This window comes from Lonchura striata, chromosome 4 (genome assembly GCF_046129695.1).
Source record: "Lonchura striata isolate bLonStr1 chromosome 4, bLonStr1.mat, whole genome shotgun sequence".
NCBI lineage: Eukaryota > Metazoa > Chordata > Aves > Passeriformes > Estrildidae > Lonchura > Lonchura striata.
The window spans coordinates 73,023,297-73,048,349 of NC_134606.1; the positions used below are offsets into that span (position 1 = coordinate 73,023,297).

General features: G+C 44.0%; 1 protein-coding gene across 4 annotated transcripts; it reads left to right on the forward strand.

Moving 5' to 3' along the window:
- Nucleotides 1-110: 110 nt before the first annotated feature.
- On the forward strand, nucleotides 111-25,053 carry USO1 (USO1 vesicle transport factor). 4 transcript variants are annotated; one of them, XM_021529539.2, is made up of 25 exons: nucleotides 111-222; nucleotides 449-535; nucleotides 643-707; nucleotides 4,863-4,942; nucleotides 8,053-8,153; nucleotides 9,051-9,153; nucleotides 9,310-9,365; nucleotides 9,572-9,692; nucleotides 10,983-11,161; nucleotides 11,589-11,729; nucleotides 12,521-12,609; nucleotides 13,140-13,294; nucleotides 13,539-13,750; nucleotides 14,510-14,530; nucleotides 16,197-16,307; nucleotides 16,954-17,072; nucleotides 17,279-17,460; nucleotides 18,379-18,500; nucleotides 19,434-19,572; nucleotides 20,277-20,440; nucleotides 20,664-20,753; nucleotides 21,499-21,585; nucleotides 22,948-23,046; nucleotides 23,497-23,712; nucleotides 24,093-25,053. In XM_021529539.2, exons 1-25 carry the CDS (start codon nucleotides 157-159, stop codon nucleotides 24,198-24,200), a joined length of 2,913 nt encoding a protein of 970 aa, XP_021385214.2. In that variant the 5' UTR covers nucleotides 111-156; the 3' UTR covers nucleotides 24,201-25,053. The 4 variants fall into 4 exon arrangements, with proteins under 4 accessions (XP_021385214.2, XP_077639209.1, XP_021385217.2 ...); XM_077783083.1 differs by having other exon boundaries at nucleotides 13,545-13,750; XM_021529542.2 differs by lacking the exon at nucleotides 14,510-14,530.

Genomic DNA, 25,053 nt, shown 5'->3' on the forward strand with positions numbered 1-25,053 from the left:
GAGCCTTTGCTGGGGAGGCAGGCGCCGGGAGGAGCGGCGGCGCTCCCGGGCCGAGCGGCGCCGGCCCCGCCCGCGGCCGCGGCCGCGCCACGTGGCAGCGCAGGCGCGGCGGCCGCTTCCGCGGGGCGGCGGCAGCGCCGGCCGGGCCGAGCCGCCATGAACTTCTTGCGGGGCGTCATGGGCGGCCCCAGCGCCGGCCCGCAGCCCTCGGGAGCCGACACGGTGAGCGGGGGACGCGGCCGGGCCGGGGCAGGGCCGGCGCGCCGCGACAGCCCCGGCCGGGGCCGCCCTGCCGCCGCTGCCCGTGCCAGGCCCGGGTGGTGCCCGGTGCCGCTCGGGGCTGCCGGCTCGGCGGGCAGGGAGCGGCTCTCCCGTGCGGTTCCCGTGTGCCGGGAGTGTCCCCTGCCGCCGCGCCGGCTTATCCCGTGCGTTGTACGTGCCCTTCCAGATCCAGAAGCTGTGTGACCGCGTAGCTTCGTCCACGTTGCTGGATGACCGGAGGGATGCTGTCCGTGCTCTCAAGTCGTTATCCAAGGTACGTGGCCAACTTCCTGAATAGCGGCGTACTGTCAGGTGCTGTGAACCAGTCTTTCTGTGGTGTTTGGCCTCGACCGTGAACTTTTTTGTGTGTCGTCCAAACAGAAATACCGGTTGGAGGTCGGCATACAAGCCATGGAACACCTCATCCACGTTCTCCAGACGGACCGGTAAGCATCCTGCAGCTGCTCTGGGCTGCTGGGCTGACACAGCAGATGCAGACCTGGTGCACTGTGCGGACAAAGCCGGGAGGGCAGCTGCGTTTCTGACAGCTCCTCTGCCACCTTGGCTTTTTCTGCTGGTAAATGTCGTGAGAGGCTATTTGGAGGTAAAAAGAAAGAATTCCAGGAACCGGGATGAGGGACAGAAAGACAAACTCTGGAGTGGAGGTACTACCAAAGTATGTCTTAATGCTTATCGGGGTTATCTTTCCACTACTGTAGAGAGGTGAGTCCAAACAGATCATGTTAACTAAACACACTGTTTGGAATAACCCAGACCAAGCTGTTACTGGGCAAAAGGTGAGCTAGACAGAATTAGGAGAAAAAGAATGAAGTCAGCAGGGGTGTGTTTTTGCTTGTGCGTGTTAAAAACAAGTTGGGTTCAGGCAAACAGGAGAGCCGGGCTCCGAGGCTGCTGCTGAGGCAGATGGCATGAGTCTGGGTGCTCTGTGTGGACTAGAATGTAATATTTATGCAATCCAGTGCTTGGAATGTCTTTGTTATCCATCCTTGCAATCACTGCTGTACCTGACAGTGCCCACATGTTGTACAATGGAGCCTGTTTGCAGTCCTTGCATTTCAGCTTCAAATACTGCACATACTTGGTATTTAGGTAGGCAACCGTAAGGGGATAGTCATTCAGTCTGGACTTGAATCTCAAGCTGGTCACTTTGTGAGAATGTCATGAGCCTGTGGAATACCTGGATGGGCATAGACTGGAAGGAGGAGCGTGTCCTTTGATGCTGGTACTGAGAATTGGGAAAGCTGCAGTTCAGTGTCTACCAGGAGGCCTCCTGCCCCAGTTATGGATACAGGACTGGAAACTGCTGATTGAGGCCTTTCTTGCCTGGCCAGTTATGCCAGCTGGGAAAAAGGTCTAGGCAAGTGCATGTTATTCCTATTCTGTGGGCTGGGTAGTTAAAATTGAATGTCTGACCTGGTGCAAACAGTGAGAGGGAAGGTTATAGGAGTAACTGTCACAGATGTGAAGGGGAAGCCCTTAAAAAAAACTAGGTTAAGGAGCCTACTTTCATCCACTTATCTGCTCTGAGGGCAGATTTGAACTTTGAGAAGGGAGGCGGGGCCCTACTGATCCAGTTGAGTAGGCAACCTGAACCCTTTAGGGCAGGAACTTAAGGCTTTGCAGTGTTTTTTGAGCTCCAGTTGATCCTTTGGAAATTGTGGATGCTGCGGTTCTGCACACATCTTGTGTGACTCAGGCTGTAGTGGAAAGAAAATAATAAATACGTGGGGTCTTTTGGGGGTTTTCAGCTGAAGAAAACATGTTGCTCTGACAAGATGTTGCTCAAGTCATTTGCTGTTTCTTGTTTGGTGGGCCAGCACATGAGCTTGGGCCAAGTGTTGGTTGCTGTGGCTCCTTGGAGAAAGAGTTGTAGTGTCTGTGTGTGATCAGTGCAGTTGTTACAGGCTGGAGTTTGCGTTACTGTTCGGTGTCAGTAATGGTGGAGATGAGATTTCCTGGACTCAAATGAAATCAAAACCAGTTGAACTGATTCAGTGGGTTGATAAGCAAGTCACAGGCTCAGCTGTCCCTGAAGCCTAGTGTGATGGGAGGCTGCTTTTTTGGTGTGGGCCCACAGGTCTGATTTTTGAACCTTTCCAGTGTCCATCTGAAGTGCCCTGAAGCTTTATGCAAAAGTGGAAAATGCTCTTTTCCACCTGTTGGATTTTTTTTTTTTTTTTGCCTGCAGCTGCTTAAGAAGAGAGGCCAATGAGTGACTGTAGTTGTCTTCTCACATGTCACTGTGTTCATGTAAACCCCGGGCACGTGCTGGCTTGTGGCCCGTTGCATGTGTTGCTGTGAAGTTGAAGATGACGGCAGGTTTAATTTGATTAGAAAAATAGAAATGTTGCCTGTGTCCAGTTCTCAGTTCCTTAGGTCCTGGGGTCTTGCTGTGAATTAGTTACAGCCTTTACCCTGAAACAGCAACATGCTACTTCTTAAGTGGAAGACATCATTTCACTTACTAAACAATTTACTTGTAGGTTGTCTGAAGCTCTGTCTCCTGCTCAAGGGCTTAAAACTTGTTTTGTAGAAAACTGATTTCTTTTAAGTTTTCCAGTTCTGTGAATTTGGCATCCTGGAGCCTGAGTCAGCTTTTACATGTTCCAGACTTACTTATACTAGAATTCTTGTGCTATGTGTTTATTTAGTAATATGAAATAGTGATCTGGTAGAGGACTTCTACTGACTTGTTGTTGAGATGTTGCTACATCCCACTGGGGATTATTTTGAATAAAATTTGGCATTTGACTGTAGAACGGAGCAATACCACTCAATTGTTGGTGCGGGAGAAGGCACTGGAGTGAGAAGTCAACTTGATCCTTAACTGCTTTGTTTCTACATATATTAAAAGGTTTTTGAATTTCAGTGTGACAATTGAAGGAGTTGAAAGAATTTGGAGCTTAATATGTGGACCTAAGAGATGGCCTTTTTTTTCCCCTAAGGCACAAACCTGGGTTATCCATGTGCAGGGCAGCCCATGCACAGGTGCCCTCACTTCCACACGATTCTGCTCTGCTGGTTTTGGGGAACCTGGGGGTCCCTGGAATCGTTTGGGTGCTGTGGAAAATCACCACTAGCAGAGGCAGGTTGGCTGAGGTGCCTTGTGCTGGACTGTTGCCTTGCACAAAGGCTGCCTCTTAGGGATGCCTGAGAAGTCTTGTTTCTTGAATGGTTTTTACTGTACACTACAAGCTGGACAGTTCAGCATGAGCAGAATAATCAGTGAGGTGTGGGATGTGCTGAACAGCAGCTGTGGCAAGGCAGTGAACAGCAGAGGTGGGATGCTGCTGTCCTCATTTTGTGATGTCTTGTCTTTCAACCGGAGAAACAAGGCCTGCTTTTACATTTCATGTGTTTTTTCTTTTGGAGCTGCTGTAATTTCCCTATCAAAGGATGGAAAAGAACCCACCAAGCTGCAGCCTTGCTTTTCAAGTTTCCAAGGAAGACCTTCTGTGTGTTTTTAGATGTGGATCTGTTTCTTTTCTATGAAAAGGGAAGCATAGACTTTGTGGTAGTGTGTTCAAGAGTAAAAAATGACAGTAAAAGGCAAGCATGAGCAGCTGGAGATGTGGTCATACCTGCTAGATGAGTCTGCTTCCATGGACTATAAGGTTAGGTGGTTGTTCTGCTCTAAACTGGCCTAGCAGCCTCGTGAAATGCAAATTTATCTCTGGTGTGGAAACCTTACTTGGAATGCCTTGGAGATCAGTGAGAGTAAATACTTAGAAGCTGGAGTCAGAGGGCTTTTTTTGACAGTCTTCTTTTTAGATGCTTGATAGAGTAATGAAAATTCTGTGAGCTGTCCTTCTGCACTCGGATATGCCTTTCTCTGTGGTTTTATCTTCTATTTTCCTTCTTTTTTTTTAACCAACTGCTTTCATTCTGTTTTGCTTTAAGAGCAAGAAAGCAAGTAGCAGAAATGATGGTATAGTTATATTTTGCCCCATAAACTTTTGGGCTGTCTTGGTTGTAGCATAGGGTTTACAGATAGTTCAGCCTCGGTAATGCAGAAGAAACAGGTCTTTCCTGAGAGAAGGGTCTGGGTGTGAGCAGGTCAGCTAATGCAATGGGCTTCTCTGCAACTTCCTGGGGATGCTGGAGTTCAAAAGCCTGTAATAATTAGGTTTAGTGGGTTTGGTGACACAGAGGCCACCTGTTTGTCACAATCCACAGCAGGGAGGGTCCCACCTGGGAAGTGCTGAGGCTTGTCTGCATCTTCACTGGGTGATCTTCTGGCAAGTCTGAAGTATTGCTAGGAATTTCTGCTGGGACAGTGACTTGTCCTGTCCCTCCCTGCTGGAGGGAGTGTCTTGGAAATTAAAGACACACCTACAGTGAAGAGTCCTGTGGTCATCTGGTTTCATCAGACTTCCTGAGGCTCACCTGAGGGAATGGAACTGGGAAAAGGAGTTTGACTTTGTTCAGGTAGTAGATAGCTCATGGTTATGTGGTACTCCAATAAATCTGTGCTTCTTACTTGGCCTAGTGCTGCCAAGGCAACTGCCTGGGCAGAAGAGCAATGTTGTAAGAGTAGTTGGAAATAAGTCATTAAAGAAAAGTGGTTCTTTCATTTGCAGTTCAGATTCTGAAATAATTGGCTATGCTTTGGACACACTCTACAATGTTATATCGAATGACCTAGAAGAGGAGGAGCAAGGTAAGCACTTGGTAGTAATAGTTGTATTAACTGTGGCATTGCTTTCCTTGTTGAAATTATCAGCTGTAATACTGTGATTTACTAATGCTCACCTAGACCTGCTTTGTTATTGTGTGTAGCTCTTAGGATAATGCTGAAGATCTTGGATGCAGCTTGCATAGAAGTAACACTGGCTCTCTTGCTTATTAATTAAAAAATCTTTGTTCTCTGAACAGGAGCCAGGTTGGAATGGGGAACTTTTTTTCTAGTTTGTAAGTCAGGAGTCAAGTCCTTCTTTGCTGCTGGGAAAGGATAGTTCTGCCTGTTACTGTCAAATGAGACATTACCATCTCATGATTTAACAAGGATTTTGAGATATAACTCAGGTACCTGCGATAAGGTGCCACATAGAAGTGTGAAAATCTTTTTCAACCCTGCTGTGGCAGTGGATAGAGAGACTTGGAAAGATTCTACTTGTTTATGTACAGCTGGGCTGTGAAAAATCCATGCCACTCCTACCTGTTTGATTTTTGAAGGCCATTAAACAGGTCTCCAAGGCCAATGAATGTTACTCTAAACCACGTTTCAAATTGTGTTTGGCTTCTTTGGCTTGCTTTTCCATGTTCCACCAGTTCCCTGTCTTGATAAAAAAGGTTTAGAACAAGATCAGAGTTTCTTATTACTGGTGAATTCGTGCTTGTGGTAGAAGCCTTGATCATGGACTGGCCAAAAGTGTTGTGAAGTTTTTCCAGAGAGCCAAGAATTGTCCAGCTGGAGTTGTGTGTGAGAGATGACCAGGGTTGTAAGGGTTATGGGATGCTTCAGTTTGACCCCTTCCATCAGAACTTCCCACAGGAGTCTAGCTGCTGTAGGAAGCTGGGATGGCTGCTTTGCAAACCTGAGCTTATGCTGTAATTGGTTGTGCTGTGTGGAAAGCTGTTCAACTGGTAAACCTGTCTCTTGTTTCTTTTTATTTTATCTGCACTGACAGATGACTCAGAAGGTAAAAAAACCTTTACTTCTATAAATATGGCACTTTGTTTTAGCTCTAGTCACTACTCCTGCTGGTAACACTTGCTGCTGTTTAAAAAGGACACTGTAGGAACTCGCACTGGAGCTCAGGGAAGGCATTTTGCCTTCTGCTCTATCCTTACTCTTGGGAGCTCAAGTGTGTTTCCAATTTGACTTCTCCTGTGATTTGGCATATCCCAGAGACTGCAGTAATGGTCAATTCTTGATAAGGATGTCCAAGGTGTGCAGCCCCAAACTGGTAGGATTCTAAGGGACCAAAGTTAGTGAACAGAGTTTTTGTTTGCAAGAAGCCCTGAGGCTGGACACCAGTGCATCAGCTGCACATGAGCATCCTTCACAGTGTCTCTTTTAAGCAATGCATGTTAAAATATTCACAGTATTCACTTCTACCCTAGGTTGCCACTAATGCTTTGCATGTTCTCTTTTTGAAACTGATTTTATTTTTTAAACTAAATTCTAGTCTGCAGTGCTGCTTGGTAGTGAATTGATCTGATTTTACTGGATGGAAGCTGTTGGTTTAATTTGAGATAGCCCTGGGAATGTGTAGGTGTAAGGAACAATTATGGGTGGAAGGCTGGTTGCAAGATCTCTAGTGTAAATGGAAAATAGTGTTTCCCTTTGCCTGATTGGTTTTTTATTAAATGTAGTTGAAGAAATACTTGAACAGAAAAAAATGTGATTTGGCCCTTTCATAGGAGAATACTGGGCTAGAGTAAGAAAAACCAGCTACAGCCTTAGAGAGGCTGCGAGGTGTGTATGCTGCTCAGGTGTTGCCTTGGCACCTGGAGCTTGGGCAAGGGCAACAGTTGGCAGTAAGAGTTCAAATGCTTGCTGTTTGCAGCTGAGGGTGGGACAAGGATGTTCAGTCACAGCCCATGGAAAAGTGTAAGTCAAGTGTTTTGACTTAATTTTGATAGCAAAATGTTTAGGTTTTCTGGGTTCTCTCTCCTTGGCCTGCAGCCAGCTACAGGATGTGCAATCCATGTGTGATTGATTCCCAGCTAAGTTGCCTTTTATTGTACAGCAGCAAGCCCAGAAGCTGAAGTTGTGTGGAGCTGTTAATCTTGGTTTTTGTAAATTAATATATGTCAGGCCTAGACTTGGTAAGACCCTCAGCTTCAGAGAGGTCGCAGTGGGACTCTGTCCTGTTAGGTGCTACGTGGCAGAGCTAGAGCTGTTTTTCACATAGTTTTGTGTGCAAACAGTCTTTCCTTTTAACTTTTCTTATAATGTATTGTAATTTCTGCAGCTAGAAATTTAGCACAGAGTGGTTTTTGGAGGAGAAAATTCAAAGTCAAATTGACTTGCTTTACTGTTTATTTTTATTAAAACCAACACTTTCCCTTTGAATTAGAGTTGCTCCTGCTCAGTTTTGCACCTGCCATTCCTTAATTATCCCAACCAGTAGTACCTACATGCCACTGTTTTGTGGAACAATTATGTATTTTGTCACTCAGCCTAGAAAAATAGTGGTGCAGATAAGTTGCTTGCATGGGATACTTTAGCATTTGTTTTTTGTTCATGCAACAGTGATGCATTAAATAATTTGGTAAGACAAAGTGCTACCCCAATTCTATTTAACTGTAGGGTGAAGAATAGAATAGCCCTCAGTTTTGGCACATTTGAAATCAATTCAGATTCCAAGAGTAAGCAGTTTTGATGCTTGTCTGTGATTCTTTTCCCTTGCTGATGTTTAGGTCTTTTTCTATTGCTAAACCCAATAGAATAATTAAGATATTTAGGGCAATTAGCTTTAGATGATTTATATTCTGTACCCTTCAAGGCTCTTGGTGTGGCATGTACTTTGTTTTTGCCCATCAATGTAGGGTACTCATGAGGGGTACCCTACATGAGTAGGGATTAGTGGAGCAATATGGGGATGTAACTGCTGAGATTGCAGAGTTACGTTTAGAATAATGTAGGGTTTTTGTTTTGTTAAAAGCTTGTTTTGGTGTTTGTTTTGAAAATAATTCAATTAACATTTATAACAGTGATTCACAATTTTAGGTCACCCATGGCCTTATTTTAGTAAGAATAAAAATCAGAGCTGCTGAAGTTGTTCCAGTTGTGTTGCAATATGTTGTTTTTGGCTGTTGCAGAAGAAAACTCAGCAAAACACGTTGATGATTTGGGGAGTCAGTTCACAGAGATTTTCATTAAGCAGCAAGAAAATGTCACTCTGCTGTTGACTCTGGTGGAGGTGAGTAACTGTGTCATGTTCAGGCTGCTGAGAGAGGGGTGGTGCTTTGCCTGATGAAGAGAGCCGTGGTTTTGTCCTTGTGAAGCTGGTGTCAGGGCTGAGGTGTGCCAGCAGCCAGTGAAGGTGGGGCTGGAGGTGAGTCAGGACTGACCTGGATGAACAGCACTGGTGCAGCTTTTAAAGCAGGGGAGCATGGAAGAGAATCACAGAACCATTTAGGTTGGAAAATGCCTCCAGGATCATAGAATCCAACTGTTAACCCAGCACCACCATGTTCACTGCTAAGCTATATGCCAAAGTGCCACATCCACGATTCCTGAACACTTTAGGAATGGCTCCACCACTGCTCTGGGCAGTCTTTGGAATGCCCAACCACCTTTGGCAATTTCCCTGAATAGCTATTCTAAACTTCCCCATGTTCTCTCATCCTGTTACTTGAGAAAAGGGGTTTAGTTACTTCATTAGAATGTATAAAGATTACTGTTCCCCAAACAGCAGTGGTTGTCCCTTGTACAAGGATTACTTTTTAGATGATCATTAAATCGTGAAGAGACAGTTATGTCTGAGGTGCAGTTGAAGTGGAAAGGATGACCGCTTTCCAGTAGCGTGATATTTGACTCATTTTCCACTGGTTTTGTCCTCATGGACTGCCTTTTTACCTGGAGCTGTTAAAATTTTTTGTACCCAAACTAAGCTTGTGACTGTGCTTGAGAGAGACAACAACACAATACTCTTTTTTCCTTTCCTTTGTAGTCCAACTTCAGTAAATAGCATGATATTCTACTTTTCCTGTGTGGAACCTATGTCATGCTTTGAGCAGTATTAAGGAACTGTCAGTGTATCAGATTGAAATACTGAGGAGTTTGTTACCTAACATGCTCCTTTTCATCCTTTCAGGAATTTGATTTCCATGTTCGTTGGCCTGGAGTGAAGCTGCTGACATCTCTCTTAAAGCAGCAAGGGCCTCAAGTGCAGCAGATCATTCTGGTCAGCCCCATGGGTGAGTATCTGAATCCATTGCTGATACATTTGGAGCTTGATGCTCAGCAGACATGGCATAGGCCTAGAAGAGGCTTGAGCAAGATGTTTTAAAGAGCTCCAGCATGAAAAAGCTGCACCTTTTTTGTGTGTATTTTTAAAAAACTGTTTCTTGCAGGTGTTTCCCGCCTCATGGACTTGCTAGCAGACTCCAGGGAGGTTATCCGCAATGATGTAAGTGCAGGGCCCCTGGGCACCCTCTGTGCCTGCTGTCCATGGGGGTGTGCATGTGCTGAGCTGCAGGGCGTGGGGCTGTGCCTGTCATCCTGCCAGAGGCTTGGGCTGCTGTTTTGGCATCTTCCCAGGAGCTGAGACTTGTCAAAAACAATGGATTTCTACTAAAACCCATGTTTGATTTGTTTTCTTCTCCTCCTGTCAAGGGAGTCCTGTTGTTACAGCAGTTGACCAAAAGTAATGCAGCCATACAGAAGATTGTTGCCTTTGAAAATGCCTTTGAGAGACTTCTGGATATCATAACAGAGGAAGGAAACAGTGATGGAGGTACAGTGAACTTTGACTTAGCCTTGTGCTTCTGCAACTATGAGCTGATGTTTCCAGACTTACCTTAGTGGGTGGTTGGAGCTTGGTCAGGGGGTAAAAGGATCACAATTTACAGACTGGTTCTTAAAAAATAAGTAAAACCGTGATTATCCAGGCAGCTGTGTTTCAGTGTCTTTTGACAAGCTGGTGTATTTAGTTAAAACATCAGGTCACTTCTCTGAGCGTGTGTGCAGGAGTTAGTGTGTTCCTGCTTGACCTGGGCCTGTGGATTTATTTGCTTGGAATGGCAGTGTCAGATGTGTGTGCTGCATTTGTCACTTACCGAGTTAAGCACCTGCCTTCTTCCCACGGGATCCTTGGATGCTTGGAGTAGCTGGAAGTAACATCTTGCTGAGTTCCTTCAGCTGCACCAACAGCTTCAGTTTTCTGGTTAACTTCTTGAGCAGTCAGTCACCTGTTGGGAGGAGAAAAGAATTTTAACAAGGAGCAAAGAACAATGCAGCACTTGAGGGCTTGGGTTTTTTTTTGGTTTTTTTTTTTTTTTTGCTAGCAATATGTGATACCTTTACTACAGTCTATTTCAGTAGTATGGCAGGTTGCTGTTCCATGACCTTTCTGTGGGCTGCAAGAACAGTTACTGCTTCTCTCTCAGCTGTATTATTCCAGATATGTTGGCATGGAAGTGTTCAGCAAACCTTTGATTTAAAGGTGCTATTTTAGGCAGTTAATATTTTTAGGAAACTCGTTATGAAAATTCCTATGTGCTGAGACATCTCTTCCTTCCCCCCTGCTACTTATCTGTTCCTCTGATAAGAGAAACCTTTAGCTGAATGTAATTGGAAAACTAAAAAGTAGATTAGATGTAAGTTGAAGATGGTAGCCAGTAATTGTAGAGAATGAATATGTGAGGCAGGAGGAGGTGCTGCCTCGGAATCACAATGGAGTTCAGGAGGAACTTCCAGTACATTTCACAGGGACAGTGTAGTCTGATTCTGGAACAGGTGAACTTTGGGACATATGGTGATGGTCGGGTTTTGTTGGCAGTTTTTCCCATTTACCCACTTAACTGGTATGAGCTGTACGTGGTTTGGGAATTTGCTTTGTACTTGTGATAGAAAACTAGCTATGGTTTCACAAGGTTCCTAGTTATTGATCCAAGCCTGATGTGTGTTAAGAAAGAGTTCAGAAATGCGTGCTCTGTTTCATCTAGAACATCCTCAGTGTATGGACAAGCTGATTTGTTTCCATCTGGTGCATTTTGAGTCACGTTGTGATGCTTTGTCTCATCAGGCATAGTGGTGGAAGACTGTCTCATCCTGTTGCAAAACTTGTTGAAGAACAATAATTCCAACCAGAATTTCTTCAAGGAAGGTTCATACATTCAGCGTATGAAGCCTTGGTTTGAGGTTGGAGATGACAACTGTGGGTGGTCTGCACAGAAAGTAACTAATCTTCACCTGATGCTGCAGGTAAGGTGCTATTACAGCTAATTACCAATGCCAGCTCTTTTGCAGCAGAAAGTGTCATGTCACAACTGTGAAATCCAGGTGTTCAGCTCAGAATAAGACATCAGAGCTCACGAGCTGTGCTGCTTTAAGCACAAACCCTGTCACAGGCGAGTCTGGGATGGCTGGCATATCGCATAACTTGATGTCACCCGAGATGTAACTGATGTAAACTAAGAACATAATTGGGTGTGTTCTATGTAAAGAATCCCCTGGTATAAAACTGAAAATCAAGCAGCCATACGTAGCAATGAGATAAACATTCTGTTCATTGTTTGCAGTCTCCATTTTAAGAAGCAATTCTGTTTTATGGTGAAACCTCATGTGCCTTTGGTTTTGTGGTCAGAAGGCCCCAGGCACTGTTCACATGGTCATGTTTCCTCTGCTGTAGCTTGTGCGGGTCCTGGTGTCCCCCACGAACCCTCCTGGTGCCACCAGCAGCTGTCAGAAGGCCATGTTCCACTGTGGGCTCTTGCAGCAGCTCTGCACCATCCTCATGGCAACCGGCGTTCCTGCCGATATCCTCACGGAAGTAAGGGGGCAGTGGATGGAGGGGTGGGAGTGACGAGATGGGTGATAACAGCAGTCTGCAGAGAAAACCAGCTGCTGCAGAGACTGAGGATTTGCAAAGCACCTGTTGGAGATGCTAGAGGTGTCAGCTTCCTGTGTGGGCAGTGTAAATGGCAGAATCATTTATGCTGGTGAATTTCTGGTGTTCTGCTACCAGAAGGAATTTGGGTCAGCCTATTTTTTTTTTCCTTTAGATTTCAGCATATCCCAGAGCAGCTGAATTGAGTAATGACTTTTCTAGGTTTTTGGGCGGGTTTATTGCTGGTTTTATTTTTTGGTAGAGTCTACAGATAGTCTACTTTGATAGGTTTCCAGTGATGAGGGATTTTAGCTTGTAGAAAGCCCTGCCAGCAATGGAGGGTGAGGGATTTTTCCCTTGATAAAAGCATGTGCTTGGATTGAGTGTGGACTCCTCTGTTCCAGTTGTTAATTTCTTACAAGGTTTCACCTTTTCACTTTTTAAAGATGTACAGTTTAGCTGTTATTTTGCTGTCATAGGAAAACTGATCTGGCATACAAAATGAAGCTGGAGGTGTCTGAGCTTTGTGTCCCTTAAGCTTTGCTCAGTGTCTTTTACAGCTGTTAAATGCTTGGATTTCATGCACACTGGTTTTACTTAAGTCTCTGCACTGAGACTTTGTATGTGCTTGTCAGTACTGAACTGTCAGGGTAAACTGGAATAGTTTTGGAAGCTCTAGGTGGTAGACCTAGATTTAAACATGGATTTAACTTTCTTCTCTGCCCTTTCCCTAGACCATTAATACTGTGTCGGAGGTCATCCGAGGATGCCAGACAAATCAAGACTACTTTGCCTCTGTAAATGCACCTTCTAATCCACCAAGGTAGAGCAAGAAAGGTGTTCTAACTCTGTTAGGTGATAAGGTATTGGTATGGGCAATCCAAAAGATTTTTTTTTGATTCCACACTTGGAATTATGATCTGGAGTAACAGCTTCAAGTTTATGTAGGGTGTGTTGGTTACAGCATTAAGGTGTCAGGTATGTTTGCAGAGAGATGAGGCCTAGAACTGGTGTTATGTGGCACCCGAAAAACAAATGAGCAATGACTGAAAAATTCCTTGATCAGGATGAGCTGCTGTTGCTGTTAGCCAGAGGATAGTCCAAAGAGGACTTAGAGGCAAGGGAAATGGATTATCAATCTCATATTTTGTGTATAAATAACTGAACAACTTTTAACACCTAGGGTTTTAATACTCTTGTTTGAAATAGTAATAGCTGCAGTGGTAGGCCACAGTATCTTTCCTTACCCTTGAAATAGATCCATATTACATACTTACAGCTGTTTTCATTCACAGTTCAGTTCTCGCCTTGTCCTTGCTCTTAGTTCTCTGCTTTTCCTTGCTTTCCCAACAGGCCTGCAATCGTAGTGCTGCTCATGTCCATGGTAAACGAGAGGCAGCCGTTTGTGCTCCGCTGTGCTGTTCTCTACTGTTTCCAGTGCTTTCTGTACAAAAACCAAAAAGGACAAGGAGAAATTGTCTCGACGCTCCTGCCATCCACTATTGACGGTAGGCAAGGGCACCATTTCTGCAGTGGGTTCTGAGCTAGCACCTGTTCAGTGCACCACCCGGTGTCTCGTGAGAAGTTATTTACCTGCTGTTCAGTGACTGCCCTGGGCAGAGTGACTGGGCTTCGATTTGTCAAAAACCTCCTTAGTTAGTTTTTTCTGTGTTTTAGCTGTACCGTCTGAAATATTTTGCCTGTTCTGTGGCTTACTTTAATCTCCCTCGTACCTCTTGGCCTCTCTGGTAGCTACAGGTAACTCTGTCTCGGCGGGCCAGCTGCTCTGCGGGGGCCTCTTCTCCACGGACTCGCTGTCCAACTGGTGTGCTGCCGTGGCCCTGGCCCACGCCCTGCAGGAGAACGCCACGCTCAAGGAGCAGCTGCTGCGGGTCCAGCTGGCCACCAGCATCGGCAACCCGCCCGTGTCGCTGCTGCAGCAGTGCACCAACATCCTGTCGCAGGTACGGCACCGCGGCAGCGTCCCTCCTGGGCAGGGCCATGGCAGGGACACAAGTGTTGGCTTGATAAGGAGAATTCTCTTTGGCAGGCTGTTGTTTAAAGCTCCTTCGAGGGGAGGAGAATAGCAGCAAATCTTGCTTTTCAATCAGATTGCTTCTTGATGCTGCCTCTTCTCAGGTGGCCCCAAAGCATCCAGGTCTTAGACCTGGTTTAAAGGACAAAGCTAAGTGGCAGAATCCCCACTCATGTTTTCTGCTGAAGAAGTGCCTGTTTGGTGTTTAAACTGAACCTGCTAACTGGAAACATAATGAAAAAAACAGGCTGTCATGTACTGATGGCTGGCTCTGCTATGCAAAGATGAAACCTTTTTGATCTTGTTCAACATGTTAATACCGGGCTTGGCAAATGTCAAGCGAGTGAAGTTCACCTCCTGGCCCATGCCTCCTTGTGTTGGAACCATTCAAGGAAAAAAGCCTGCTAGTAGGGAGTTGGTTAACTCTGATGGCAATTAGATTTTGCTGCAAGTGAAAGTAATGGCTGGAATTTAGAACTTGTTCCTTTGACTTTTCTCCTGCTTTAGCCAAAAATAGGCAGTATTCATTTTGATCCTATTCCTGGAATGTCTGTGGTAAGGTAAATTTGAGTCAGTAAAAATGCTTGTGATTGTTCAGAACTACATGACAAAAGGGACTCGGATATGGGGGGATATTTCTGAAATGTTTCACTTGAAGGTTCTCAAGTAATATGTGTGTAACTTGCAGGGTGATAAGATCGACAGACGGGTATGTATTTTTTGGCACAGCTTGTGCATTTTCCTGCCAAAGGCAGGCCTTTTCCTCTTGTCTGGGGTCTGCTGGGGAGAATTGCTTTAACTGCTTTTTGATGTGTTTCCACTTACAGCTTTGTGTTGCAGTGGTTTGGGTTTTCCCTGGCATAACAAACTCTTGGTGCCTCCAGGGGAATCTCTGGGGGTGCTCCCAAAACTATGGGATATGTATCTTGGGCAACATGGGTGCTTTCTTTCTTGGGGGGCAGACTAATGGACCATCTGTTCACATAATAGTTGGGATTTCTTCTAAGGAAAACTACAGCTGTTAGGAGTGGTGTTTTCTGAAGGGGTTGTAACATCAGAAGTGGGGATATGCTGCTTATGTCCTGACTGCTAGAGGAAAAACCAGTTAGCCTGCCTAATTGTGAATAGCAGGGATCTCTTATGAGCAGATGATCCCTGCAGAGTTGTTTGGTTTCCAGGCTGTTAATTAAAACACAGCTGAGTTGGTTATTAGTGGCACAAAAAGAAGTATTTCTGCTGTGGAGTTGTTGTGTTTTACCCTGTTGATCACAGCACAGCGTTGTTACCAGCTCTGAACTGTGGAACAGCAGCTCTCATCTGTCAGAGTAGGTGTTATTATCATGGTATGTCTAGAAAATAGCTAGTTTTTAGAGAGGATGTTTTGGGCTGTGTGAAAATCCTTAGGCAGAGCACATCAACTTGACCTCTGAATAGCAGGCAGTGCTTGAGAATAAATGTGGTTTGCAGCTGCATCCAGCATGTGGGTGTGCTGAAGTGTCGGGCTGCACAAGCAGAAGTAACTCCATGTTTCTCAGGAGGGAAGGGCCACTGGTACCAAGGCTGGAGAAGGTACAGCCGTGTGCCACAGGGGCACTGCCAGTTAGAGGGGTTATTCCCAATGTGCATGGGCTGGCAAATCCTGTTGGGACACTTAGAGCCAGTGTTGGTAAGTGAGGGAGGGAACACTTTCCTTGGTTGCCATCTGTATGTTGACTGTTGGAAGAGATGGGTGCTTGCCTTAGCTCAGCTGGGCCCAAATACTTGCAGCTGAGACACAATTGGCAACAGCTGATTTAGAGATGAAAACTAATTTTTTCTGTCTAGGATAAATAAAAGGCTGCAGTTAGCATTTAGCTTGCTGGCTGAATGTGCATATTGTTGAACCAAATGCCATTACAGGATTATTGTTCTTTACTCAGAAGATAATACTAGGACCACCTGGCAGTTTTAAGTCATCAGGGTATGTCTTGGTGATACACCTTTTCCAGGGAATCCTTATGTCACTTAATATAGACCTTGTTCCCTTTTTTTCAAGGGGGTTTTGTGTATGTTTCTTCATGTCACCCTTGTATTAAAAATGCAGAACTAACACGTTATGATTTTATATTAGTGCTGATTTGCATTGAGTAATATTTCACATCTGTGTGGCTTGCTGGTTTGCTCTGAGGACAGTTCAACCTGAATGGTTTGATCCTTGTTTTATCCAAGCATTAAAGGTGTTCAGTATAACTAACAAATGGGTGTTTGGAAAGACATGACTTGCTGTTTATGAAAAAATAAAGTGGAAGTAGGTGAGTTCTGATCCAGTACAGCCTGGGTTTGTATTTTAGTCCTCTCTGTGGAAAGGTAATGATAGCAGTGTTCATTCTTCACAGGGCAGCAAAGTGCAGACCAGAGTTGGACTACTGATGTTGCTTTGTACTTGGCTGAGCAACTGCTCCATTGCTGTCACCCACTTCCTTCACAATCCAGCCAATGTGCCTTTTGTATCCTTTGGCCTGCTTGCAGAGTGGAACCCCCTGCTTAGCCACGAGCTGGGTTATTTGTGTTCAAGTTAAATGTTTGGATCACTTTATGGGGATTCTGCAAAACAGAAAATGCATGGGGCCAAGAGACAAAATCACCCTTTAGTTGTCAGCACTCTGCATACACTGATTTGTGTGTAAGATGCACATACCCAAGTAGTGTGGAAAACTGTCTCAGTCTGCTAGCCAAGTGAATTTTTAGAGCAACAAACTTGTTGGTATTTAGTGTGAATTAAACTTACACTCAAGAGGCAAAAAGAATGCTTTGTACTTCTGTTAACTTCTCTGCTTGCTTTTCAGGAAAAAACTAGTCAAATGCCTGAGCACATAAAGCTAAACTGGCACCTTTATCTACACTGCAGGTGTGCTCTGGAGCAAGTAAATATCTCAGGTTAAACAGACAGCTACTGAGAATTTTATGGGAAACCACTGATCACCTGAGTTCTTCCAAATAGGTGTTAACTTTGCAAGGGTTTGGTCACCTCTTTAGTCTTTCTTCCTAAACAAGCTTGGGTTTGTGTGTAAATACAAAGGATTGTGTACAGGGAGAAGTGATACATGTGTTGTAATGGTGAAATATCTCCAATATCCTTATCAAGAGTTCCAGCTTACAGGGCAGATAGCTGAAAACCTTGGAGAAGAGGAGCAGCTTGTCCAAGGCCTGTGTGCACTTTTGCTTGGCATTTCCATCTACTACAATGACAATTCCCTTGAGAATTACAGGAAGTAAGTATGAGAGAAGTAACAGGACTGTAGGGAAAGGTTCTGTGAAAGGCAGGTGGTGGTTCAAGAGGCTTTGAAGTGGAACAGCAGTGGGATTAAGACTTGAGACAGATAATAAGAGTTGTGTTTGCAGAACCCACCTTGATGGAATGATGGGTTCTCTTCTTGTCCTGTTACTGTACTGGCATTGATTTGTCTGCTCCTTGTAGAGAGAAACTGAAGCAGCTGATTGAGAAGAGGATTGGCAGGGAGAACTTCATTGAGAAGCTTGGCTTCATTAGCAAACATGAACTTTATTCCAGAGCTGCTCAGAAACCACAGCCTAGTTTCTCTAGTCCAGACCACATGATGTTTGACCATGAATTTACAAAGCTGGTAAAGGAATTGGAAGGTGAGATGTTAAACTCATTTCTCCAGTTTTTGTCATAAACTGATGGATGAGTAGCTCATCCATAAACTGATGGATGAGTAGCTCATCCATAAACTGATGGATGAGTAGCTCATCCATCAGTTTGGTAGCTAAACATGTTGTGTTACTCTTGAAAGTAGTGTGATGACACTTAAGGTTATGGTAATAGCTGTAAGTAATCACATACCCAAGTTGCAGTTTAAATGTTTAGCTAGATATTCTAACTGGATTTCCTGGTATTTCAGTGGAATGATGACCAATAGATTTTGTGAGTTATTACACTGTCCAAGAGGTGTTTACCTGTGCTAACACAGAAACTCAAGTACTGAGTACATACAATGGTCATAGAAGCTTCATTTTTTGAAGTACATAATTCAGATAGTTGCTGTTTCTAATTGATAAGTTTAAAAAGGTGAATGCTGAAATTCTTGGCTTGTTAGGAAATGGACACTTGCTTTAGTGTGTGCTTCACTACTTGTCATCAGTCTAACATCTGACTGGTGTCCTGTTTATTAATATTGCAGTGAATTTAAATCAGTCTGGAGCAAGATGAAACTGTAAAGATGGGTTTGCCCAAGCAGTTTCATCTGCCTGTTGCTCTTGCAGTCTAAGTCTTTAACTTATTCACAGAATGATTTGGGCTGCAGTGTAGTGGAGCCATAGTGCAAGTAAAACACTTTTTTTTTTCATATGAATTACTTAAAACACCCATTTACTTACCTGGAACAGAGGAAAGCAGTAAATGTGTCAACTGCAATCAAGTCACCATTTCTATTAAATCTGTGACAATCCCTTTGTTAATGTTCAGGTTGAGTTTGTAATGCAATGAACTCAAACTGTGGGACTGTTTTGAGGTCTAAGATGTGAACTGGGCTCTAGCTGACAAACTGTTTTTGACAGGTGTCATAAGTAAAGCAATTTACAAGTCCAGTGAGGAAGATAAAAAGGAAGAGGAGGTCAAGAAGACATTGGAACAGCATGACAACATTGTGACTCACTACAAAAAAGTCATTAGAGAGCAGGTAAGAGGGAGCACATATATGTGCCTCTAAAAGTAGTCAGTTTTGTCTTTGGAGGCACTGTGGTGCACTTCGATCCCCCTTGTTCTAAAACAAATAACAGGGAATTTAGCAATGCAGAAATACTTCTAACAACACTCATGTCAAGATTCAACTGAAATGTCACTGTTTGGAACACTGGTTCAGGTCTTTCTTTACTTTCCCTTGGACCACATGCTCCTACCTGTGTTGGAGTGTTTTGATTTCAAATGAGGAACTGGAGAACTTGCAGCCCTTCAGAGATACAGTTCTTAGTTCTGGGCTCTCACTTGGACACATGCAAATGGGGCTGAATGAAAAAATGGTTTGTTGGTGGAAGTTTGGCTGTACCTGCTGGGGTTGGACTCTAAAAATCTTTTTCCAGGGGTAGTTAACTTGTATGGTTGCTGCAGCTCAGATGGAGAAGTAGAGGAACAAAGCTAATTAAACTGCTAATAGGAAACTGAAGCAGGTGTTCTGTGTTCAGAGATCAAAGCATGGGCTATGTGAGGCATTAGGGATGCTTTGGTACTACCAGAGCCTTTAATGAACATGTGATGTCTATAGTTAGCATGATTTCTTTAAAGATTCCTGAAGTAGTAGAGAAAACAAATGCAAGTTTTAATATGCTAGATAAAAATTACAATCAGCAAATTTCCCACCTTTCCCTTTCTCCTGTTATTGGTATGACAGGCTGTTGCTGACTTTGCCAGGTGTTTTTCTTAGGCATAGTTAGGTAGGTTTGCAGGAAGCTTTCCTGCTTATTTGTCCTGGGTAGCACCGAGTGGTGGAGCTCAGGTTTTGCTGCTTTCCTTCACCTTCCTGGCAGAATTGTATTCCTATTCCAGAGTTAATAGTATAACTATATATATATGACTACTGTATGTATATAGTATGGTGGTTTTTTTTCTTTTACAGGACCAGGAGCTTGAAGAACTAAAACAACGAATCAATACTTTAACATCTCAAAATGAACAGCTCCAGGCTACAGTCACACAGCAAGTGTCTCAGATCCAACAGCATAAAGACCAGTATAATCTCCTGAAAGTACAGCTGGGTAGGCTTCATGAGTGACAATGTAAAATCATCTTGCTTGTGCCAAGATGTTGTGGCTTCTGGCAAGTTGCAGCAGAGCTCCAGCAGAGAAAGCCTTGTGGGTGTAAGAGCTCACACTTGCTGTGGGAGCTGCTGACTGCCTGGAGAGGCTGCCTCTGCCTTGGGTCAAGTCAATCCAAACCAGTTACTGCCTGTCCAGGTTCAGAACATGACCAGATGGGCCTTGGAGTGGGCTGCAGTTTGAGTCTGGAATGCAAGTGTGAACTGGGGAAGATGGTCTGGCTGGTGTGCAAGATGCAGCCTATTATTATCACTAGGGAAATTGCAAATTTAGTGTGTAAATCAGGGCAGCATGTTCTTATCCCAGGGTCAAAAGGCCTGATAAGGTATACAGGACATGATTAAAAATACCCAAACTGCCTTCAGAATTTGTGCATGCTGTTATTTTGGAAGAAGAGAATGGCTGAAGCAGCCACCAGCACAAAGACCTGAAGGAATGGCAAATGAGAGCTCTTCCTTGTTGGTTCTGTTTTATATGTAGAAAATTCTTAAGTACTGTGCTTTGCTCCTTTAGTTAGAACAAGAAGGGCTTGTGGGGCAGGAGCAGGATGGGTAATAAGTACTTAAATTGGCCTGCTGGAAACTAAGTTATGGAACTGCTTGTTTGAGCTTGTTTGACCTTGGTTGTAACCTCTTGCTGTTTAGGAAAGGACACCCAGCATCATAATTCCCATGGTGACGCATTGCAGATGAATGGCATTCAGACAGAAGAAGTGAGCAAACTGAGAGAGGAACTGGAAGAGTGGAAAAACAAGCATGAGCTGCTGCAAGGGCAGTTAAAGGAAAAGGATTCTGTGATAGAAAAATTGGTAAGTGCTGCATTTGCACTGGTGAAAGGTTCTTCTGCACCCACCTCAGAGGTCACAACCAGCTGTTCTCATCAGAAAGCTTTGATGTGCATTGCTCAGCCTGCTTGTGACTTCTCTGCTGGAAATTTGGTAATACAAGAGCAGCAAGAAGAGTTTTTTGACAATGTGACTACTTTTGGAATTCTAGTACTAAAGCTGATTTTTTTCCCCATTTTTCTTTCAGAATTCTTCCCAGTTGGAAATGGGAGCTACAGAGCAGTCTTTACAGACCAGCAGATTTGGTGGCTTGGAGCACAGTAATGAGCTCCAGAAGGTGAACTTGTGGTATTTAAGCATAGCTGAATGGGGGTAGCTTGGGATGAGAAGGAAGATTTACTCCTCAGGGAGGACCATTGATTCCTGAATGTGTTGCTCTTTTTCATCGGACATCTTTGTGATGATGGTCCTAATCTTGGAGCATCAAGTTTATGCATCTGAAAATGAACTGGTTTTTTTCAGTAACCAGGCTTAAGCCAGCAGAAGACACTTGAACTGACTTGCAAAATGTATTTATCCAGTGCAGAATGTATGTTTAAATGTTGATATGAGAGTCTGCAGGTATTAGATGTACAGCACAGAATAAATAACTGGAGATTCAGTTCTTTAAGGTAGATGTTGCTCAAAAAATAGCTGGCTGAGTTCCTCTGTTTGGAGAACTAATGGTGCCTGGATTACTAAGTCATCATGGGTTTCTGCACCAAGAGGGGCAATGCACAGAGGACACCAGTGGGGAGTGCAAGTGGTATGAAACACCTTTGTAAGTGACTGAGGCTCAAACAGGTGCCTTGGTTGGGCATTTCACAGAAGAAGGTTTATAAGAGCAGGGTGGACAATGGTGCATGTTGCTGTCAAGCCTTGTCACTGCAGGAAAGAGCTGTTGTGGTCTCATTGAGAGGCAGCTTTCCTGTTACATTTGCTAGTATGAAGCAGTTAGTCTGGGAGCATTTAACCTCAGGAAAATTTCATGTCAATGTGCAGTTTTATCAAATGAACTGAAAAGTTTTCTCTGTTTCCCAAAGGAGTTAGAAATGCTCAGGAGTCAGATACAACTACAGTCTGCGGAAATCTCCAAGCTTCAGATGGAGAATCAAAAGCTACAAGTGATGGTACTGGTGAATTAATTATTTTTTCTCTCTATGGGAACTAAATCTTCAAGACTTGCCTTCCTGCTAACTGTCTGTAGCCACTTTCCTAAACCAAGCTCTTTTTAAGTGCACTCATTGGCAAGTGATTCCAGCAGGGTTTTAAATTAAGTCACGAGTTACCCAGACAAATCCTTCATGAGCATAGAAGGGACTTTTAGCCAGGTTAGTTCTCTCTAATGGCACTGGTCCTTGGGATTTTTAAACGATTATAAACTGGCTGTTCCAAGCTTATGCTCTAATTAAGTGAAATAGCCTTTGTGAGATACAAAGTGTGATATCATACACATGAGAGAGATCATTATTCTTACAAACAGTTGAGGGTAGTGATTTGAAAGTTGATGTCTAGTTCAAGGGCAAATGATAGGGGCATCTGTCTGTGCAGGCCTCTAAATGCTGCAGAGTTTTTTTGGCTGTGTACTGAACTGATGAAGCAGTAAAGCCTTGTGGCTATATAAATGTGACTGTCTTCAAAACGAATAAGCTACTTTAGAAAGGCCATGTTGGGCTGCAGAACCTGAACAAGTTGTCTGAAGATGTTCCAGACACTTCCAGAGCAGAGCTAACAAATTAATCATGCTGCAGGAACAGGGGCCCCAGAACCAGCTGGCAAACAAGTGTTCAATGTGCACACAGTCTGGGAGAGGCAGACTCAGCTGCTGGGAGGGAAGATGCCATGGCACATGTGCTGGCCATGTGTGTTTGTGATGATGCCTTTGGAGGCAGAGGTGTGTCCTGGTGTCCCTCCAGCTGTCAGGCCACCCTACACCCTACTGCCTCCCTTCCTTGGAGGACTGGTTTAAGTGTGCTCCAACTGGAGAGGCATTAGTCTCAAATTTGTGCCATGTGGCAGTTGTATCTGACAGGCAGCTGTCACATTTTGGAAATAACTTTGTGTAAGGCTGAACTGAGATGCAGCTGTTGCTATTTTTAGTAGCCTTATGCAAAGCATTGGAGCTTTAGCCTAATGAATTGGATCTTTAGCCTAATAAAAAAACTTTTGGGTCACTTGAGAAATATCAGAGCAAAGGTGCGTTGCCTGTAATAGGGTCTGCCTAGAAAAAAGCCTGCAAGTCTTTCAAGTGCATCTGCTATGAAATAAAGGTTTTGCTTTGTCTTCTTCTTGGTGTGTACATGTGTGTATGAGTCTGAGACCTGAGGAAGCACACATGTGTTTGCTGATGCCTTGCAGCATGGGATGTATGTCCTCACCATACCTTGGCTGTGCTGTAAAAAGAGAATATGCTTTGAAAAAAAAAGTCTGTGTAATGTCTCAGCTTGCTGTCGTAGTATGTGCAACACTGAGTGGGAATTCCTTGTCCACAGAATACAACTGCAGATCCCCTGTTAGGAGACAGTGGTGCAACAGCAGCAACAAGCTCAGAATTGGAGGGACGACTGGAGCAAGAAATCAAAGAGCTGAAGGTAGGTAGTGGGTGAGCACCAAACCAAGCCATTGGATACTCAGCCTTCACTTAGGAGGCCTCTGCAGTAGCCAGGGCTGGTGGAAGTGGTTTGTTTCCTCAGCATCCTCAGTGTTTCAGGCTCTGGAAGGGAAGCTGGTTGTTTCCTTCATTTTTCACCTGGGAAATAGAAATCTGTCTGCCTTTAAGGCCTTGGTAAGGACAGTTTAAGGTGTGGCTTTACTGTGGCACAGACGGTCCAGTTTGAGAGGAGGGTAACCACTGTTTATATTTGTTCCTGCTTTATCCAAGCTGTTACAGTTTGTGTAAGTGTGTGTGGGAACAAGGCCACAGGAACCAACAGTGGGCTGGAGCTGCTAAAGGTTGTGTGTAGGATGTGTTTGAAGGATACAGGGCTTCAGTTTTACCTATGCTTATATTGTAATTTGATGTGGGATTTTCCTGTTGCCAGAGTCAAGTCAAATCCCTTTCTGAGGAGAAGGAATCACTGAAGCAGCAGCTGGACTCATCCACTAGCACGGTTGCTATATTGCAGGAGAAGAACACTAAGCTGCAGCGAGAACTTGCAGAATCCAAGAAGGAACAGGATGATCTCCTGGTGCTTTTGGCTGACCAGGATCAGACAATATCTGCCCAGAAGATGAAATTGAAGGACTTTGGTGTAGCGGTAAGCGAAGGAATGGATCCAGTGAGTTCTTGGGTCTGATACAGGCCTGGGCATGGTAATCCTCAATCCAGAAAAGTTGGGTGAGGCCCCTTTCTATAGAGGGAAGTTAAATCTATCAGTTTTTCAACAACTTCTGGCAGCCAGCAATGAGAGTTGACCACTACCTGTTGTCCCCAGTGATCAGCCACTTCTCTATTCAGCAGAGAAGTAAAAAACTATGGACATTGCAAGATGACAGTTGCATTTAATAAGCATTAATTGATGTGGTATAGTTATTTTAGGTTATCTTTAAGTTTTTTTGCACTCGGCATTTGTCTTAGCTTGAAAAGGTTGGATCAGAATAAGTGATGTTACTGCTCACAATAGATCTTGTATTTCAGGTTGAAGATGAAGATGATACTGAATCTGGAGATCAAGGGGATGAAGATGAGGATGGAGATGAAGAGGAACAAGATGAGAATGCTGTTGTGTGTTACCATGAAAACTAGATTGCATTGTTTTTGTGGAAAAACCTATTACTGGTGTACAAAGGAAAACATCTGCTTATGGGAAGCAGATGGGGAAATGACAACCATGGGCTTAGTTATAAGTTACTCAAGTGTTGGAAAATCCTTTGTACTAGGTAAAGCAAACAATCACGGTTTCAGTTCTACATGAATATCCCAGGTTGTACTTGTTTAGAACTTGTTTCAGACACTGTTTAAAGCAGGGAATGACAATGTTGCTGCCTTGGTTCATTGTCATTGATGGTTCTGTGCATTTGTCTATGGTTTTAACTTCCTTGAGTTCTTAACATAATTAAATACAAAAGTATTTGGTTTAACATCTCTCACATGGAGTCATTCCCCCTGCCTTCTGCATGGAGCTTCAGTGTAGTTTATGGCTTCCTCTCGAGAGCAGTGGGAGGCAGAAAGGCTGGGGTGGTCTCTGCCAGCCCAGGGTCTGGCTCTGGGGGTGCTGGGGCCCTGCACTCAGGTGCGTGCCTGGACACTGCCTTGGCTGCACTTGCTCCCTCCCAGGGAGCCACAGTGTTCTGCTAACACCATGGCAGAGTTTTCATTGGAAGCTGTGCAAGAAATGTAGCCTTGGGGTGAGGAATTGCTGTGGAAAACAAAGACCAGTACACTCAAAGAGCTACAGTGCTACTGGGTCAGCATAAATCCAAGTTAAAATCTTATTGACTACTTCAGTAAGGAAATGAAAACTACTCTGATTTATATAACTTATTGGCTCTTTATGAGTAAATAAAAGATTAAATTTTAAAAAAACCCAGAATGATAAATGCATCAAATTCTTTTTTTTTCTTTTTGTAATAAAGAGAATGTGTCTACTTTATCCTCA